Raw genomic sequence first — 19,090 nt, forward strand, 5'->3', positions numbered from 1 at the left:
TCTGAGCCAGAAATCCCCTTGTGAAAGCTCAGAACAGACCCCTTTTCTTCTTGCTATCCCCTCTGAAGGTGAAACTCATGGGTTTCATAGCAGAGAAGAGCAGGAGGAAGGGGAAAGGACCCAAAACAGTTCTCCGTTCTGGAGGCTTAATGCAAGCAGGAGAGAAACGCCTTTGGGTTTCCTGCTGCGTTTCCTAGAGGTAGTGTTGCTCTTTGGATGGCTGGCTGGCTCCTGAAACACTGCTGCAGGCTCTGCTTTATAGTTGCAGCACAGCTGCTCGTCTGATAGCTGCTTGGAGATCATCAGAGGGTTTACAGGTCTGCCTCAATAGCTGGCGTAAGAGAACCAGCAAAGCTTTCAGACAGAGGTTTCCTCGTTAACACGAGCTCTGTTGCAGGCCTTTGTCTCCACATGTACAGAAAGCTTGCACAGGCTGTCTGAAAGCATCTGCTCCAGCTATTGAATGTTGTTTGTTCTGATTTGGATGTGAGGTCTGTTTTCACCATCAGTTCCTCAGCTGTGTGCATTGGTGTTGGGGATAAAATACAACCTGGCTGTGCTTGCATTACTGAATACTCCCAGTGCAGAGAGAGGAAACCATTCAAGGCTGTAAAGAGCCATTGGGAAGAAGCTCTTAGTGTGCTGCAGGAGGAAGGAGGGCTTACTTTCATCCATCGTTCTTTATTCTCCCAATGTAAATCCAAGCAGCACACTGAATTCTTCTCCTGGATGTTTTGCTGTTTGTTCAGACCCAGAGCAAAGCCTTGAGCTCGTAGATTCACAGAATGTCCCAAGTTGGAAGGGACACACAGGGACCATCAAGTTCAACTTGCTGTACCAGAAGTTCTGTGAGCAAAAAGGGGCCCTCAGTTCTGGAGGTTTTGCTGTTGCTTGGATGCAATTCCTGCCTTCGGGTCATTGCAGAAGCACTTTGATCCCTCTGCATCTCATTGCTCAACTGCAGAACGAGTCTGAGAATCTTTCCTTTCTCCCATCTTATGAGGGCTGTATTTATTTTGGAGGCTTTTCAGCCCCCTGCAATAAGGTGAAGACTTCTGCTGCAGCAGTGAGCAGTAATGGCTTAATGATGACTAATGAGTGCAGCACAGGGTAACGATTCTGCTGCGGAAGCACCAGGCAGATGTTTCACATCTGGACTGTTGCTCTGCTTGAAGCACATGGAGCAGTGCCACCGTGCAGCTTCTTTGCAAGACACGTGTGCATCTCAGAGCATCGTTCCTGGAGGTGATACCACACTTTGTTCTGAATGTTTCGGTTCCTTTAGTATGTGCTTTCCAGATGTGCCAGTTGGTTCCTGCATGGGCCCCTTTTTCTGAACACCTGAGTGCCTCAGATGTGGCAAAATTTGGATACTGTTGTGTCGTTTGCTTTCTTGTCAAGGGCTGTGGGAGCTTCTCAGACCTAAGCCTGAGCTGTCAACTCATTGTGTTCATCCTTTTGGGGGCAAATTGTGCAGAGTCACCGGGGTGTCCCACGGATGCTCCAGTTGTGCAGGGCTGAATTCCTGCAGCTGGAGGTGAAAAGGAGATATCAGTCAAGTGGTAAATGCAGTCAATAATATATGTATATAAAGGTTTGCCCAAGGCTGGGAGTAAGGCCCAGCCTCTCCCTGCAGTTGGTTCCAATTTGCCCAAGGCTGTGATTCCCATCAGTGCTGGGGGATGGATGTGCCACGTGTGATTCTCAGAGCTGCATCAGCCCTGCAGTGCTCTCCCTGCCCCAAATACCTGCGTGCCACCCCCAGAGGCTGTGTCTCTTTAAAGCTTTGGGCCCCCTCCGTTTCCAAGTAATGGAGGGGAGGGCAGGATTCCTCAGATCTGATGTAACCCTGAGCAGAACCACGTGGCTTCGTACATTTTTGACAAGAAAAGCTCTCCTGGAAGCGAGCAATAAAATTTTCAGTAGCTCCTTTGTAATTGCTTGCCACAGCAAATATTTTCCAGTCAGCCTTCGCTCTGGGCTCAGGTCCCTGCAAGGTTTCTGCAGCATCCTCACGTAGGCTCCAAAATGCAAAATCCATTCGACCTCCCCGACTCATTTGCTGCAGGAGGAGCTCAGCTTGCAGAATTGGGGGAATCTCTGCGCCAACAGTGTGGGGATGGGTGCCCAGAGGGACCCCCAGCTCGGTCCCCTGCCAGTGCTCTGTGCCAGTAATCAGCCCCACCAAAGTGAGCTCGGCTCACTCCAGGAGTGGCCAAAACCTATGCATGTAGTGAGGTCACTGCTTCTGAAATCAACACTTTCAATGAACTTCAGTAACAGAGGGGATTTATTGCATAGCCATTCATTCACATATGTATATGTGTGTATATATATCCACTTGAAGGACAGAGGAAGGAATTGCACCAGGTAGAAAGGCTTGTTTGCTTCACTGTTGTCATTGAATTGATTGAATTGGAAGGGACCCATAGAGGCCTTCTGGTCCAAACCCCCTGCAGTGAACAGGGACACCCACAGCTCAGTGAGGTGCTCACAGCCCTGCCAGCCCGACCTTGGGTGTCTGCAGGGATGGGGCATCCACCATCTCTCTGAGCAACCTGTGCCAGCGCTTCATGGAATAGAATTATAGTCAGTAAGGTTGGAAAAGACCTCCAAGATCCTGAAGTCCAATCCCAACCCACCGCACCTGCAGAGCCATCAAGGTTGGAAAAGACCACTAAGATCCCCAATTCCAACCCCAGCCTGCCCCCACCATGCCCACTAACCACGTCCCTCAGTGCCACATCTTCACATTCCTTGAACACCTCCAGGAAGATTGATGCCACCACATCTCTGGACTCTTCCCCAAACAGCTCTTCCCCCTGCTCAGCCCTCATCACTCTGAGCACGACAGGTCCCCCTTCCCCAGCAGCTTCCTTGCAAGCCTGCATCATTCCTCTTTCTTTTCCACTCACAGAACATGAACATTCAGGTGGAGGACATCAGGATCCGGCCCATCCTCGCCACCTATCGCAAGCGGGTGCCCGTCACGGAGGGTTATGTGGAGGTGAAAGATGAAGGGACCTGGAAGCAGATCTGTGACAAGCACTGGACCATGAAGAATTCCCGAGTCGTCTGCGGCATGTTTGGGTTTCCGAGCGAGAGGAAATACAACACCAAGGTCTACAAGTAAGAGCAGAGCTCTGTGTGTTCCTTTGAGCACTCGGGGTCTTGTTCAGAAAGCCCAAATTGTCAAATGGCACCGGAGACCTCGAGGTAGAATAAGCTCTGACTGCTTAATCCCTTCAGATCAGGTTTTCCTTCTGTGTAAATACTTCAGACATCAGGTATTTCCTTGGATGGGCAGGGGGATGGTGTGCTTTGCTCCTCTACCAAGAGTATCACTGTTAGAAGCTGATAGCTCCTGCAGTAGGAGATGTGGGCATTCAGCCCAGTACATCCCTTTGTTGGCACCTATGGGGCGGTCAGTTCTCCCATTAGCAATGGGTTCAGGTCCTGTGTTGTGTGCAGGGTTGGGTGGACACGAGCAAAACTCAGTAGACCCATTCTGTGTGAGCTAAGCTAAGTGCTTCCCATCTCTCAGCAAAAAGCAAAAAGTAGGGTCAGGTTTGGTGCTGAAGGCTCCATTGGGAGAACCCTGGAACAAAGCAGGCTTTTGTTGGCTGTATTGCCCGTGTTCCTCAGTCCTGGTCTTGCCCCTCCAATGACATGCTTACTCCTATCAAGCAGCTGCTCTCCAATTTAGGGCAGTTGTGATTTCAGTGCCGTTTCATATACATAGATATTTATTTTATATTTCTCGGTTGCTTTAAAACGAGGGGAGGAAATGGTGATCCCCAGGGAGAAAGAATTTCGTGTCTTTGAGAGCCGCAGGCTGAGCAGTTCAGGCTGTGTTTCTCCATCCTGAAAGCTGGGAGCTCTGGTCTTTTGTTGTTGTTGTCAATGCTTTCTGTCACCATCCTTCATCACAGACGTAGCTCTTCCTACGCTGTTCCCTAGGAATAACACCCCAGAGCAGATGCTAAATAGTTTAAGCTCAGTTCTGTCTCATTTTTCCCTCTGCTTTGTGACCCAGGAGTGGGAAAGTGTCAGCCGGTGAGGGGGAAGCTCTCCAGGCAGGAGCTGTGGTTTTCCTGTTCTTTTTGGCCTCTGCATTGCTATTTCTGAAAGCTCCCCCTGGAACTGGCTGGCCAAGTCTCATTTATTTTGTTAGAAAGACCGTGATCAATAGAAGAGGTCTTTGGGTTGGGAAAGTGTAAAGCCATATAGCAGCAGAAAGAATATAAAGTGAATAACCCAGGTGGAGCTCTGCTTTGGGAGCCAAGCAGTGAGCTGATAATTGCTAGCAGGCAGTTGTTATCCATAGGAACATTTGCTCCCATCAGAGCAGCAAACTCAGACCTGAGATTCCCATTCCCTTCACCAGAACAGGAGGACGGAACACTTCTAGTAAAACAAAGCAGATTTTTCCTGCTTCTCAGTTATGGCATTTCCAAGAGCATTAACTTTAGCAGCTGGAGCCATTTGCCCTAAATAAAAGGATGCGTGTGATTGTCCTGTCTTTTGCAATAGCACTAGCAGAGATGGAAAAGCTGATGCACAGTTTTTCAGCAGCACTGAAAATCCCATTCACTGGAGCTGGAGTTATGAATGTGCAATGCTAACCACCAGGCTCGTGCACCTTGCTACCAAAACAACATCTTGTGCTTTGTAAAACACAATTTTAATGAAGTCTTTTAATGAAGACCCAAACCACCCTCATTGGTGAGCTGAGCTCGCCGGTCCTCAGCTCCCACCACGGCTGTGCTATGGTGGGAAGTGAAATGATGTGCAGATGGATCTTGCTTGAAAGAAAACAAGTTAGTTCATTGTTGTCACCGTGCCAGGGTTTTATTCCTGAATGTAACTCAGGCTCTGCAGTTGACAACGTGATTTATGTTCGGAAATGAAACAAATCTTCAGTGTTGTTTCCATGCTCTTGTTCGTGCTTCAAAGCGGTTTTATATAAGAGCTGTTTGTTAACTCCTCCTCCAAGCCCTGCTCTGAGCAGCATTAAACGCATCCTGCTGACAGGGACAGCGCGAGCTTGTGAGCTGAGATGTCTAAGGCAGAGAATGAGCCCGATGCCTTCCTGATGTCCTCCTACAGCTTTTGTCCAAGGGCATTCAAGGAGTGAATGATGTGGCCGAAAGAGTGGACGGTTTGCCCATGGGTGGCCAAAGGGTGGAGGAAGAGCTCAGCAGTTCCAACACACTTTGTTCAGTGTCTGCCTGAGTAGCATCTCTCAGTTTAACCGGTCTGAGTTGTATATTTGGTCGCTTGTGTGGGGCTTGCAGTAGAAATCCTCGTGGTTTGGTTCTCTCCAGCAAAGCCAGGGTCCTAAGGGCTCCAGGAGAAGGTCAGGGCACAAAGAACTCTCCAGCTGCCATTCAGTTGCCATGGGTGACTTTCCCAGCACGTGTGTGATTTGCTCTCTGCTCTCCTTGTCCTCTCCGACATGTTCTTACAAAGCCATGCCCTGTGATGCTTCCCACAGCCCTCACACTTAACCTGTGGCTTTTTTTCAAGCTTACACAGTGAAGATCCATCTCTTCCGACGTGCTTTGGGTTCCAGCATGACCTCGAATTGGCCGAACTCAGCACGACTGCTCGCTCACCCCTCTGATCTGAGCAGCGTTGTGCTTGGCTTGCACCAACGCCAGCCAGAGGTGGGCTGCACCCTTTCTGTGCTAAATAGCAAGAATGCCCCGAGTTTCTGACTGTAGAGATCATCTGCATTCTGCTTTTTTCACATATCCATTCTGGGGAAGTGAGGTGGGGCTTCTCTGGCTCTTTTTCCCCAGCTTACTTAGGGGCTGCTAACACCAACCAGATGTTCATGCCTCATAAAGTTTCCAGGATGAGGTCATTGTTTGCTATTCTAAGGCATCCCCGTAGTTACTGCTCTAAGACAGGCCGTGTTTCTTGTCTGCTTCAGAGTTCAGAGCTCACTGCATGTGTGTGTATGGGGGGTTCCTCGGTGAGAACACTCCTCCTGGTTCTCACTTCCAGTGCACAGAATGGTGAAGCAGAACCAGAGGAGTAAAGTCACTGCGTGAGGCTCTTGCAGATGTTCTCCAGTGTGTAACATCTGCCTATAACCCTAATGTCTGCCCCGGGGCTCTGTGGTCTCCCCATCACGTGGTGCAATTGCCTGTCTCCAGCCTGCCTGTACCTGGCCTTACCTCCAGCCCTGAGAAATGGGGCTCCGGGCAGGATTTGCTGGTGGCTCTGAGCCTGGACAGCTGCTGGGCTCATCAGCAGAGCTTTGTGAGCAGACGAACATCCACAGTGGCACAACGTAGTTCATGTGGGACCACCGAAGAGCATCATCTGGGACAACCTAGCTGAGTCACCAGTGTGGTTTCAAGCAGCCAACCTAGAAAAATGCTCCTTGTTTTGTTTTTTTTTACCAGATCCTGGCCAAGCTCTCCGTCCCACTCACTGGTCAGCACTGCTGTTGTCTCTCCTTGCACTGTGCTCTGCCTTTGCTCACAGCTAACCCTGGAGCAAGGAGCAGCACAGGGATCCAGCAGAGCCACGTCAGATCCCAGCGAGGCGTTGGCTCCCAGCACCTCTGCTTCCTTCAGCTTCTCACATTTCCTTTTCAGCAGTGCCCTGATCCATATTTACACTTCGCTGACTCTTTCAGCCCTGGTACAGTTGTCTGACTGCAGCTAGGATGAATGAGGGATGCTTTCTTTTCCCATTTATCACACGTGCCCTTTCCCCTTAGCAGTCCTTGGAGCAGCTCCAGTTTGGGAGCAAGAAGCAGGAACTGCTGCCAAGCTCCTCTGCTGCAAACATGTAAGCGAGGAGATTTCTCTCACTCCCAGATACTGCTTTCAGGCTCACAGTTGTTAACACTGCAGCTCTAAGAAGCAGGAGGGCCATAGCTCTCTGCAGCTGATAGGGGATGGCCAGCAAGGGGAGCAGCTCATTCTGGGAGAGGTTTTTTGGGGGACGTGTTAGCATGCTGCCTTTTGAGTTAATAGACCTATGGATTCTTGAGAGACAACATAACAGAAGGTCATTGTGAGTGTGAATGGAGAAGCCCTCCACCCCCTGCTCCATCCACCCCCCACTCCATCCATCCCTGCTCCATCTATCCCCGCTCCATCCATTTAATTACAAGGTGTCCTTTTCCCAAATGTAGCTCCATCGGTGCAGCTCCTCTAGATTCTGGCTCTTATATTTCTCTCCCCTTTGGTTTCTTTCAGAATGTTTGCCAGCAGGAGGAAGCAGCATTACTGGGCTTACTCCATGGACTGCACTGGGAACGAGGCGCACATCTCCAGCTGCAAACTGGGCAACCACCTCAACGTGGACACGGAGAAGAATGCAACATGTGACAATGGGATGCCCGCGGTGGCCAGCTGTGTCCCTGGCCGTGCCTTTGCCCCCAGCAGCCACAGTGGCTTCCGAAAAGCCTTCAGGCAGGAGGTGAGCAGGGAGCAGAAAGGAGAAACCGGGAGAGCTCTGCACTGTGCCGTCCTCGCAAGGACGCGGTGCCAGGCTTGGAAGGGCAGCTCAAGTAGTAAGCAAATAAATTTGTCACGTTTCTGTCTGCTCCAGCCAATTGAACAAGTGCCCACTGCTGCTGGGCTTTGCTGTTTTGCAGTCAATTAAATGCTGCTGAGCTCTGTCTCCTGTAGAGATCCAATGGAAGTGAGGTTGTATTTCCACTACTCTCATGTTTTCTGCAAAGAAGTGCCTTGAGAAGGAGGGAAAACCTGCAGGAGAGGTCGGGAGAGCTGTGTTTGTTTAGTCTAGCAAAGAAGGCTGAGCATAGCATAAAAATCCTCAGCTATGCAAAAGGCTGTTAGAAAACAAGCCTGGATTCAGCTGCTCTTGGTGTCAGTGGGGCAACTGAATGGGGAAGAATAACAAACATGTTTTAGGTTGATGCCGAAGGAAATCCTCTGTCTGTAAGGTATGTTCACCTTTAGGGGGGGATCGCAGAGCTGCAGGCCCTTAATACTGGGTTGGTATTTTGCACTGTGGATCTCAAGATTAGCCTGCATTCCCCAGCCCTGTGCTGTTGTGACTGTAGGAGTGGGTTTTTTCTTGGTGTTCAGAAGACCCCAGACAGTACCCTAAAATCCCACTCTAATAGAAGCCATAAGGATTTAGATCTCGGGGTGAAAAGTCTTGTAAATCATTACTAATCTTCTAAGCCATGCATGCTGCCAAGTAATTCTTTAAGCTTTTGTGTTGGCTTTGGATATCCTTTGTGTGACCCCAAGCCTGGAGAACTGCGTATGCTTCCAGCTTTAAAAGTGATGGTTTCAGTGCTCTCAGGCTCTGCAGACCTCATGTGGTGTTCCCACAGCTCAATCCACATCTCTCGGGTGCTGCAGCAGATGGAGGGCTGCTCTGCTTGGCACTGGGATGGAGCACCTTCATCCCATTGGGAGGGAGGGACTGCAGGACTGCTGCAAAGCTCCTGTTGACCCCATTTTTGGAGGGGTCCTTGATCTGTGAAGGGTATCAAGGCTGGTAGATCCCCAAGGGCATCTAGTCCAAGCTGCAGCAAAGTGCACTCAGGTGTCTTTGATCCAAGCTGCCAGCATTTTCAGTACAAAGAGTTATTTGAAGAATGAGACTTGCAAAGGGCTGGTTGCTTGGTAGGAAAGCAGCAAACAACTGGCCGTTAACTAATTAATGCAACTAATTTCATCTTAGGGAGATAAGCACCACTTCATCTCGTGGTGGTGATGAGTTGATGGTTAGAACTGATTGGACTTGATGATCTCAGGGGTCTTTTCCAACTTCAAAGTTTCAATGATTCTGAGGGCATAGTGGGAATGGGGTGATGGTTGGACTTGGTGATTTTAGAGGTCTTTTCCAGCCTTAATGATTCCATGATTCTATGGCCATAGGGGTGATGGGTGATGGTTGGACTTGATGATCTCATTGGCTTTTTCCAACCTTACTGATTCTACGATTTATCTCATAATACAAAAATTTACCTTCAGCCGAGATGCTTAAGTGCTTTATATTCAAGGTCCGCCTTCGAGTTCTTCAGCACACGCAAGGAGAACTGAAGTGTCTCTTCCATCCATGTCTTCCAGCAACCTCTGGTGAGGCTGAAAGGAGGAGCCAACACCGGCGAAGGCCGAGTGGAAGTGCTGAAGAATGGGGAGTGGGGCACGGTGTGCGACGACAACTGGAACCTGGTGTCTGCCAGCGTGGTGTGCCGGGAGCTGGGCTTCGGCAGCGCCAAGGAGGCAATCACGGGAGCAAGGCTGGGGCAAGGTAAGGGCAGGGGAGCTCTGGGGACCCTCCGTGTCCCATTCTCCCCTGAGAACCCCCTCATGATCCAGAGCAGCGTGTTTTCGCTGGGATGTTTGTTTTGGGTGCCAAGAATTTCTTCTCTCCTCTTAATAAGTCTCCTGAGGCTGTGCCTTAGGGAGGCATTGCGGATTCCTTGAAAGAATTCCGGTGCCGATGAGTTTAACCTTCCCTCAAGCAGCTGTTCCAGTAATTACTTCTTCGTTATCGCATCCGTTGCACTCAAATTCTCTTTACAAGTTCTCCAGATGCACATTACTAGAAGGCTCCTGGCAAAAGTGGGTCTTGGACATAGACCTCAGACACTCTCCAATTTAAGTCCAGAACCTTAATTTAGCCTGCTAAAAATAGGAGGGCTGTTTGCACAACTCTGAGCCAACTTGGGTTTGGATTTCCTGTAGCTGGGAGTTGGTTCAAATCCCAAACTCTGGTAAATGGCAACTCAAAGCCTAACATTTGCCCTCTCAAACCAACTGCTGATTGCCTTCATGTGAACCCTATAGATAATGACACCAAACCCAACCTTTCATAGTGAAATGCAATGAGCAGGTGGTATTTCTTCAGACCAGCATGGCTTGGAGAAAGGAAAGTGCAAGACAAGGAGAGCTTTAAAATGGGACTTCTCTGTTGGATTTGCAAAACAAACAAACAGAAATCCAACGATGATGCACTGGGATGTGCAAGGTGAAGCACACAGGGATGGGTGAATAGCAATCCCAATTAAAACAAAAGGGATCTAGTTCTGAAAGCAAGGTGCTTAGTCCCGTGGTCTGAATGTGCTATCTATCCATTGCAAGGTCCTTAGGAGAACCAGGGTAAAAGCCCAAGCAGTGGGTGAACATGTTTGTTGGGTATGCAGCCCTAATTCCATTCTTCTGCTAAAGGCAATGGCATGGGGAAAATGCAGAGATGTGGCCCTGCCCTCTGGTTTTGTCATCGCCTGGGTATGACTTTGTCAGGGTAGAATGTGAGGCTGGATGCGTGCTGCATTCTTGGTGCATCACCCTCCAATTCTGGTCAGCACCATTCCTCCTACAGAACTGCTTGCAGGACAGTATTGCCATTTCCAGCTGCAGACCACTAAATGGATTTTAATGAGAGCAAAAAAAAACCAGATGTGCGTGCCACAAATGCCACAAATCTGCAGAAATATGCTGGAGAGCTCTTGTTGTTGTTGTTGTTGTTGCTATTGCATTTTCCCAGTCCTTGTGCTGCAGTCTGTGGAGGTGAGGGGTTCACCGGGCACGTCATTAAGCTGTGAGGGATCTGAGTCCCTGGTTTGCTGGCTGCCATGCGGTGAGGAAGGCTCCAACTGGCAACAGAAAGGTTTTTGAGCAAAGGATCCCACCTCCCATCAGCAAACCAATTATCTTTTCCTGCCTTGAAGGATAAAAGGAGCAGGCTTGGAGTTGGGTAACATGTTCCTCTGCAGAGAGGTGAGCACCAAGTGGCTCATGGTGAGGCAGTGCTGGTGGGATGCAGTCAGTGGAGCTGTCACCATCTTCTTTTGGGCAGCTGGTGTCACCTCTGGGTGACCCACTGGAGCAGTGGGTGTTGTTTCGGTGCCTTGAGCTGGACCCTCATTTATCTGTATGGTGTTGGTCAGCCCCTCTGGCTGTTGGGAGTGGGTGGTGGTGGTCATCACCGACACACAGATGTTCCTTTCTTGTCCATGTGTGTCCATCAGCAATTACGGGAACTGGTTTGCATAGGCTCCATGAAAGACTCTGTCTGTTTTGTGATCAAAAAATCTGATTAATTCCCCCAAAACTTCTTTCCAAATAGATTTGGACTCAGTTTGGAGTCAGGACATAGGATTTTTATAGGATTATTACCTTCTCATGCGCCTTCTCTCCTTTCAGGGTCTCTTTGGAAGTGACAGTTGTGCACTGTCACTTCACAAAGATGGAACCAATTATTCCTTTCCGATTTCTGCCCCCAGTGCCTTGGCACAATTTTCTGCAGCAACTAAAGTCAATGGCTCCCTTCCTGTTTTGTTACCAGTCTTGTCACAGTCGTTTGCCCCAAAGTGTTTCACTGGCCTTTTGCACATCCCCGTGTTACTCCATTTTGCTGTCCCAGTGAATGTGTCCATGTTGCATTTAAATGTCAGGTTTTGACCAAGAACAGATTCCTGTCACACAAACCAGCCAAAAGGTCATAATTTGTGAATTGCTCCAGCTGAAGTTTGTAAATTATGTAACAACGGAAACTTGGCTTTTTCTGCAGCGTGTGGCTCCCGGAGACTACTGGAAAGAATGTAAAATGGTAAAATTAATAATGATAATCTTGCAGCTCTTTTATTTTTACAAGAAATCGCTGGGATTTTTTTTCAGGATCACTGTATTTTGAATGCTAGAGGTCTGCAAAGTATTAGTAAATGGTTATTGGACAGTTCTCCACTCCCCAGTAGCATGGGCAGAAGATATGACCTTATTTTCTTCCCCTCCCGAAGGCATGGGTCCAATCCATCTAAATGAAATCGACTGTACAGGATTTGAGAAATCCATCACAGACTGCAAGTTCAACATGGAGTCGCAGGGCTGCAACCACGAGGAAGATGCTGCTGTCAGATGCAACGTTCCAGCGATGGGTTTCCAGAACCAGGTGAGAGAAGCCCAGAAGCTTAAATTCCTGAGCCTCAAAACTGACCTGTGATCCTTGCCCAGCTGCTGTGTCACCTCTGTTTGCAGTGGCATTTACTGATGGGAGGGTTTGTTGGTTTTTTTTGCCCTACAGCTGCGCCTGGTTGGTGGTCGCAACCCATACGAGGGTCGGGTGGAGGTGTTGGCTGAACGCAATGGCACGCTGCGTTGGGGCACGGTCTGCAGCCAGGGATGGAGCACTGTGGAGGCCATGGTGGTGTGCAGGCAGCTGGGGCTGGGCTTTGCCAGCCATGCCTTCCAGGTGGGTCCCCATGTATTCCTTGTTGTGGCATGGGTGAGGTTGGGTAGAATCATTATGGTTGGGAAAGACTTCTAAAGGTCTTCAAGGTCATCAAGTCCAAATGTCAACCCATTCCCATCGTGCCCACTCACAGAACCATTAAGGCTGGAGAAGACCTCTATGATAGCCAAGTCCAATTATTGACTCATCACCACCATGTCCTGAAATAGAATCATTAAGGTTGGAGAAGATTTCTAAGATCACCAACTATAACCCACCCCCATTACGCCCATAGAATTATTAAGGTTGGAAAAGACCTCTACAATTACCAAGTCCAATTATTGACCCATCACCACCATGTCCCCAAATAGGATCACAGAATCATTAAGGATGGTAAAGACCTCCAAGATCCCCAAGTCTAACCCCAACTCATCCCCACTGGCCGTGTCCCTCAGTGCCACATCTCCATAGCTCTTGGACACCTCCAGGGATGGTGTCCTCATTACCTCCCTGGGCAGCCTGTGCCAATGCCTGACCACTCTTTCAGAGAAGAAATTTTCCCTAATATCCAACCTGATTCTTGTTCTTCACTGGGTCTCACTGGGATTTGAGCTGAGTGAAGTTGGAAGCCAATTTTCTCCTGGTGTCAAATCAAAAGAAAACAATTTGATTTTGCTCCTGTTACTTCTCAGTGCAGCACATGGTGCAGCTGCATGCTAGCTCCCTGGGCTGTTGTTGGCTTTTGCTTCTCTGATGACAAATGCCCTTAAGCCTCCCTCCTCACTCATGACCAAGAACAGCACTTAAAAGGGATAAAAGCCACCAGCTAGCAAGTTTGGGACGACCACAGAAGGATGAAGTGTTCTTTCCCAGCAGAGCTCCTTGGCACAGGCAGCAGCCTGCTGTGCTGGCTGTAAGAAAGAGAGCAGCAGCCACAGAAATAGGACTGCATGCAGGGGAACAGAAGCTTCCCACACTAATAAAGGACAAGATCAATAATCCTGGTGCAAGACATGCTCCTGAATTGATGCACCCCTCAAGGATCACAAGGGCAGGCAGCTTTTGCAAGGAAATGTAGAACCTCCGGGCCTTTATTGCAGTTCCTGGTGTTGGCACAATGGCTCCCCAAAGGAACTGGCTTCTCTCTGGGAAAGCAGTCCCCTGCCAGAGCTGTTCTCTTGCAAAGTGGCCCCTGAGAATGGAGCTTTGGGGAAAATGTGGCTCACGCTGCCACTGAGTAAATAAAATTCAAGTGGGCTTTCATTGATAGAAAGAAAACTATTTCCCCCCCAAACAATTGCCAGAAAGCCAGAACTTGGGTGCAGAAGCAAAAAGCAGCGCAGAGCATCTCCTCCCAGGGAGCACAGGCTGTGCCACACTCCACCATTTTGGTGCTGTGTCCAATCCACTGGGCTTTTGACCAAGCCAGGATGCCAGGAGGACATACCAGGCTCCTGAGCAAGCAGATTGCCACGGGTTTTAAGTGTTGCTCATGGCCAGAGAGGGGACCTGGAGTCTGATGCCATAGGAGGGAGGAGGCTGGAGCTTTGCTGCAAGCTGGTTCCTCCAGCTGACTGCTTGCACAGCTGCCAAGCAGAGCACAAGAGCTGCGGATAGCCACGTCCCTTCAATGCTGGCCTTTCCAGCTCTGTTGACACAGCCCTGCGAGTCCAGTGAGAAACAAGACATTTTTTCCTTTAGCTGAGACTGTTGGTATTTAGAACAGAAAAGGCTCTTATGCGTATCCCGGCTGCACCAGCAAGGCGAGCATAAAGCTACACTGTGTAGAACAGGGCAGCCTGTGTGCAGAGTGTTGCTAACAGGGTTAACAAACAGCCTGTTGCAATGGAAGCAATGGTGCAGATGGGTTCTCTTTTCCTAGAAACGTTTCCAGTTTGGACACTAATGCAAGGACCAGAATTCTTTTTCTTCTTTCTTCCCTTCCCTTCACCTGAGCTTTGCCAATGCAGTTTGATTGGGGCTACTGAAGGTTTTGAGAAGGTGAGAGATGCTGATCAGCAGCATCCTGCCTCCATTCCTCTGCACTGACACATACCAACAGCTCCATCAGGAACCCCAATCCTTTAAAAGAGGGCACCGAACAAATCTGCCTCTGATGCAAGCTCATGCATGGAAGGAGAACACAAGTTATTCACAAGGATGCACAAATATTCCCCCAGCAGCCCATGAAATGGAGTGTAAATGCCTCTTTCTATCCCTCTGCCCAGGAAACCTGGTACTGGCATGGAGACGTCAGTGCTGACAGTGTGGTCATGAGTGGGGTCAAGTGCTCAGGGACGGAGATGTCCCTGGCCCACTGTCGTCATGATGGAGCCGACGTCTCCTGTCCCAGAGGAGGAGGTCGCTTTGGTGCTGGCGTGTCTTGTTCAGAGAGTGAGTTGTCATAAAATCACAGGTTGGGTTGGGTTGGAAGGGACCTTGAAGGTGATAGAATCATAGAGTGGGTTGGGTTGGAATGGTCCTGGGAGACGATAGAATCACAGAATAGTTGGGTGGGGTGGAAGGGTCCTTAAAGGTCATAGAAGCATAGGATGGGTTGGGGTGGAAAGGTCCTTAAAGGTCATAGAACCATAGGATGAGTTGGGGCGGGAGGGTCCTTAAAAATGATGGAATCATTGAATGGTTGGGTTGGAAGGGTCCTTAAAGCCCATCCAGTGCCACCCCCCACCGTGGGATTGTTGCCTCCCACCAGACCAGGTTGCCCAGAGCCCCATCAAACCTGACCTTGAGCCAGGGGTGGGACATCCACAAGCTCTCTGAGCTCCATGTCAGTGTCTCACTACCCTAACCTGGGCTTCAGTTCATTTTGTTGCATTTGCCCTGAGATACGCAGGAGAAAAGGACCTGCCCCAGCATCGGGATGGGGCTGACCGAAGGAAGGACTGGGCCCCTTCTAGCAAACTGTGGTGTGTTTAGGAGCCCATCAGCTCATTTCCCACCTCCCTCCCACCAGCTGCCCCCGACCTGGTGCTCAACGCCGAGCTGGTGGAGCAGACCGCCTACCTGGAGGACCGCCCCATGTTCATGCTGCAGTGTGCGCAGGAGGAGAACTGCTTGGCCAGCTCAGCCATCAACACCTCTGTCACCTCTGGGTACCGCCGCCTGCTGCGCTTCTCCTCCCAGATCCACAACAACGGGCAGTCGGATTTCCGCCCCAAAAATGGTCGCCACGCTTGGGTCTGGCATGACTGCCATCGGTGAGTGCTGTTGGGTCCATCGACCAAACCAATGTGGGCGGTGGGAACCGAGCAGATGCTGTGGTTCTGCAGTGATGGTGTGGGACAGGGTTGGTTTGCTTCTAATTTGGGAGCTGAGAAACTCAGCTCACAGCTTTTGTTCTGCCACTGCCGTAAGGTTTGTGCTGCAGAGAGCAACAAATTCTCAAGTTTTGGACTCTTCTATGAAGAGCGTGTGAGCAAAGTGGGATGTAGGCAGCGCTGCATCAGTGTCACAGTGCTGCAGAGCTTCGGATGGGGCACATGTCAGCACATACCTCGCAGCCAGGTTGCTTTTGTGACGTGTGTTGCTAAAACCTCAGCAGCAGAGAGCCCAGAAATAAGCAGATGGCAGTTTCAGGAGGAGGAAACCCAAATGGGTGCAGCACCTCTGCTTCTGCTCTGGCCCTGGAAGGGGGAATGTATGGGTTCTGCAAGGAGCTGAGCACATTGTGGGGTGGGTAAAGGAGACCTTCGGAGCAATTTGGGAGACTGCATAAGTGAGGTGAGATTGGGGAGAGGCCAAGAGCCATCTGTGTGCTCAAAACTGGATCCTTTATACGGAGGAGGATGAACTCAATTCCTCTTCAATCTTTCCAGTCTGTAAACAGCAGAAAGTAAACACCTCTTTGAGTGATTCAGACATATTTCAGAAAGTGAGTCAGGCTGGAGACCTCAAACTTCTATCAGAGGCTGCCAAAGGAGACAGCTCGCAAGTCAACAGCTTGGAAACGTCCCTTCTCTCCCTGTTGCCTCACCCCATCACTGGGAGCTTCTGTTCAGGAGCCTTTTGATGTGGGAGCAGAACAAAAATGGGAAAGACCATAGCAGGGAGTGAGAAGGGATTGACTTTTGGCAGGTGGTGGGTTTGGGTTTTGCTGGTTTTAGAGGGAAGGAGGTAAAAAGGAAACATTTCTTCCCCTTCCAGCCTTGCCCCCTTTTTCTGCAGCAACGTGTGCTGCTATACTATGGGTTGGAAGCTTTGAGCCACAGTTATTTTTACAGCTGGGAAGGAGGCGAGCTGTGCCTTGTGCTCAGCACTGCTGAATTTGGGTTGGCGTTGAATTGCGTGGGCATTGCCTCACTCCTGAGCCACACAGATGGGTTATGATGTGTCTCAGGGTTTCAGGACCTCCTGTTCCCAATAAGTATGCTGTGGGTTTTCTCCCTGTCCCAAGGCTGGGATCATATGGAGTGTGTTCCATCCGTATGGCCACACTCATGCTCCCAGCCCTGACCCCATGTTGCACCCTGGTTCTTCCCACTGCCCTCAGTGCAGGTTCAATGCTTCGCTGAACCAGCATTGTGGCATAGAACACAATGGTCAGCATTACCCAAACCCTGTAGGGGGTCTGACTTTGCTAATTATGGGCCTAACCTTGCTAACTATGAGTCTACAGCCCACCTCGTGTGCTCTCTCTATGCATTCGTGCTGGCAGTGCAGCCCAGGTTGAGTTGATGCTAACACCTCCTCATTTCAAGCTATGGGCTGGAAGGTGTGTGATGCCAGCTGTCATGTTGTTTAGCTCCCTGTGAAGTGAGTGCTGAGAAGATGCTTCCATCTGTCATTCGTTTTGAGGAGGGGCAGAAAATGGAAAATAGGTTGATAGTCTGAGTACACCCTGCGCTGATTACAGCCTGTCGGTACAAAGCAACTGAAATGCTTCTTGTTGTAGTGATGACGGCACACTAGAAATGATAACCTGGCTGCTGCTGCCCTTACAAAACAGTGTGTGATCCTACAAAGGCTCTTACCTGGAAGCAGCTTCAGCACCTGATATGGGAACCAGCCCTGGGCTGGGAGCCAGCGCGTAGGATGGTGCCCAGGGGAAGGTTTCCTGGCTGTGGTTTCTCTTCTTCTGCTCCTTCTGGTCCCCAGCACTTTGCATTGTTTCTATTCCACCACGCAGCTCCTGAGGGGCAGTAATTAACGAGCTGTTTTCCTTAATGAATTCTCTGTGTCTTGCAGGCATTACCACAGCATGGAGGTCTTCACCCACTATGATCTACTGAACCTCAATGGAACCAAGGTAGCTGAAGGACACAAAGCCAGCTTCTGTCTGGAAGACACTGAATGTGAAGCAGGTATGGCTGTTCCCTTACTCTCTATGGTACAAGAGAAACCCTACAGAGCCTGGGTGTTGAGGCTGCCAGACCTCAGCTTCTCACTTACAAAGTGTGCATGTTCTCCTTCCCATAAAGCAAGAAATCCCCAAACTTGCCTCCAGGTGATGACACAGGAGAGGTGGCAGCTCTTCCCATGTGTGTTACTGGTGCCTCCTTTTCAATACAAGACATTAAGCAAAGCAGTGTTGAACTGTCTCATCCAAAATTGTGTGCCTGTAGCTCACTGCTACCCATGGGAGCTAGAGAACAACCCGCCCTTGCCCTGACACGGTCTGAGAACCCAACACTGTGTTTTCAACTCCTTCAGATGTGCAAAAACAGTATGAATGTGCCAACTTTGGTGAACAAGGGATCACTGTTGGCTGCTGGGACGTGTACCGACACGACATCGACTGCCAATGGATCGACATCACCGACGTCCCACCAGGAGATTACCTCTTCCAGGTATGGAGAAAAGAGGTTTTTTATCCAGTAGGGGTGTCAAGAATGTCAGTCTTAAGTAACCCACGTGCAGCCAATGTTGGGTAGTCCTCCACAATCCACGTGCAGCTAACGCCAGTAACACAGATAGGTGACACGGAATGCAACGCCCTGCCTTGGACAAAGCTCTGAGGTTGTTTGTAAGCAATGCTTGCTTTGCTTGGGGATGGATGAAGTGCTATTCTTGGGGTGTTTGCAGGAGGAGTTCTGTGCCTGCAGTCTGCTTTGAGCAAGGGGAAGGAGGCGGGGGGAATTCTTTGGTTCTAAAAACAGCCCAGAGCTGCAGAGGAGCGAAGGGAGGAGGCATTATTTTTGTCTTCACTGCGATGGTGTGAAATGGAGAGGTGTTTGAGGGTATGTTTTGGTGTGTGGGCAAAGGTGTGATCTTGATCTGGCTTTAATTAAGGAGCCTCTGTCTGCTTCCCTCATGAGTTACAGTCACAGACTCATTAAAGTTGGAAAAGACCATTAAGATCATCCAGTCCAACCATGATTACGCTGCAATGAAAAAGCTCGACTCTCTCCCACCCTGATCCTAGACTCTCACATCCATTCACCTCCATTTAACTCCATCCCGTGTTTCTCCATCACTCCTAAGGTCATCATCAACCCCAACTATGAAGTGGCTGAATCTGATTACTCCAACAATGTGATGAAATGCCGGAGTCGGTACGACGGGCAGCGCATCTGGATGTACAACTGCCACACAGGTGAGAGATCAGCAGAGCCCAACTGCCTCCAATTTGCCTTAAAAATCATCAGATCCATTTGAAAATGGAATGAAGTTGCAGGCTAAGCTGAACCGTTTTTTAACATGGAAAGTAACAGCAGCTGCCTGTCAACTTCCAAATAAAGCCCATGGCAAAGCCAGTTTCCATGGTTGGCTGAAGTTCCTCAAGGAATGTTTTTACTGTTTTGTTTTTTTTTTTTTTATTAGTTTGTTGCTTTTCTGAAGAAAATACTCATCTCATATTACAGCTTATGACCTAGTTCGAAAAGCCAAACCCACTCCAGTTGGACAAAGAGCACTGAAGTGCTGGATGAGCTCTCCAGCTGAGCTTGAAAAT

At 49.6% G+C, this 19,090-nt stretch overlaps 1 protein-coding gene across 2 annotated transcripts in view; it reads left to right on the forward strand.

Moving 5' to 3' along the window:
- The window catches only part of LOXL2 (lysyl oxidase like 2), a 37,078-nt gene that overhangs the window by 14,025 nt on the left and 3,963 nt on the right, over positions 1-19,090 (forward strand). For both annotated transcript variants that reach the window (XM_085242713.1, XM_085242714.1), the window contains exons 4-13: positions 2,918-3,129; positions 7,221-7,443; positions 9,075-9,258; positions 11,750-11,901; positions 12,034-12,201; positions 14,409-14,574; positions 15,155-15,398; positions 17,386-17,501; positions 17,851-17,987; positions 18,622-18,733. In XM_085242713.1, the coding sequence (XP_085098839.1) occupies positions 2,918-3,129; positions 7,221-7,443; positions 9,075-9,258; positions 11,750-11,901; positions 12,034-12,201; positions 14,409-14,574; positions 15,155-15,398; positions 17,386-17,501; positions 17,851-17,987; positions 18,622-18,733 (1,714 nt within the window). The remainder of the gene's footprint in view (positions 1-2,917; positions 3,130-7,220; positions 7,444-9,074; positions 9,259-11,749; positions 11,902-12,033; positions 12,202-14,408; positions 14,575-15,154; positions 15,399-17,385; positions 17,502-17,850; positions 17,988-18,621; positions 18,734-19,090) is intronic.

This window comes from Meleagris gallopavo, chromosome 24 (genome assembly GCF_905368555.1).
Source record: "Meleagris gallopavo chromosome 24, MGAL_WU_HG_1.1, whole genome shotgun sequence".
Classification (NCBI taxonomy): domain Eukaryota; kingdom Metazoa; phylum Chordata; class Aves; order Galliformes; family Phasianidae; genus Meleagris; species Meleagris gallopavo.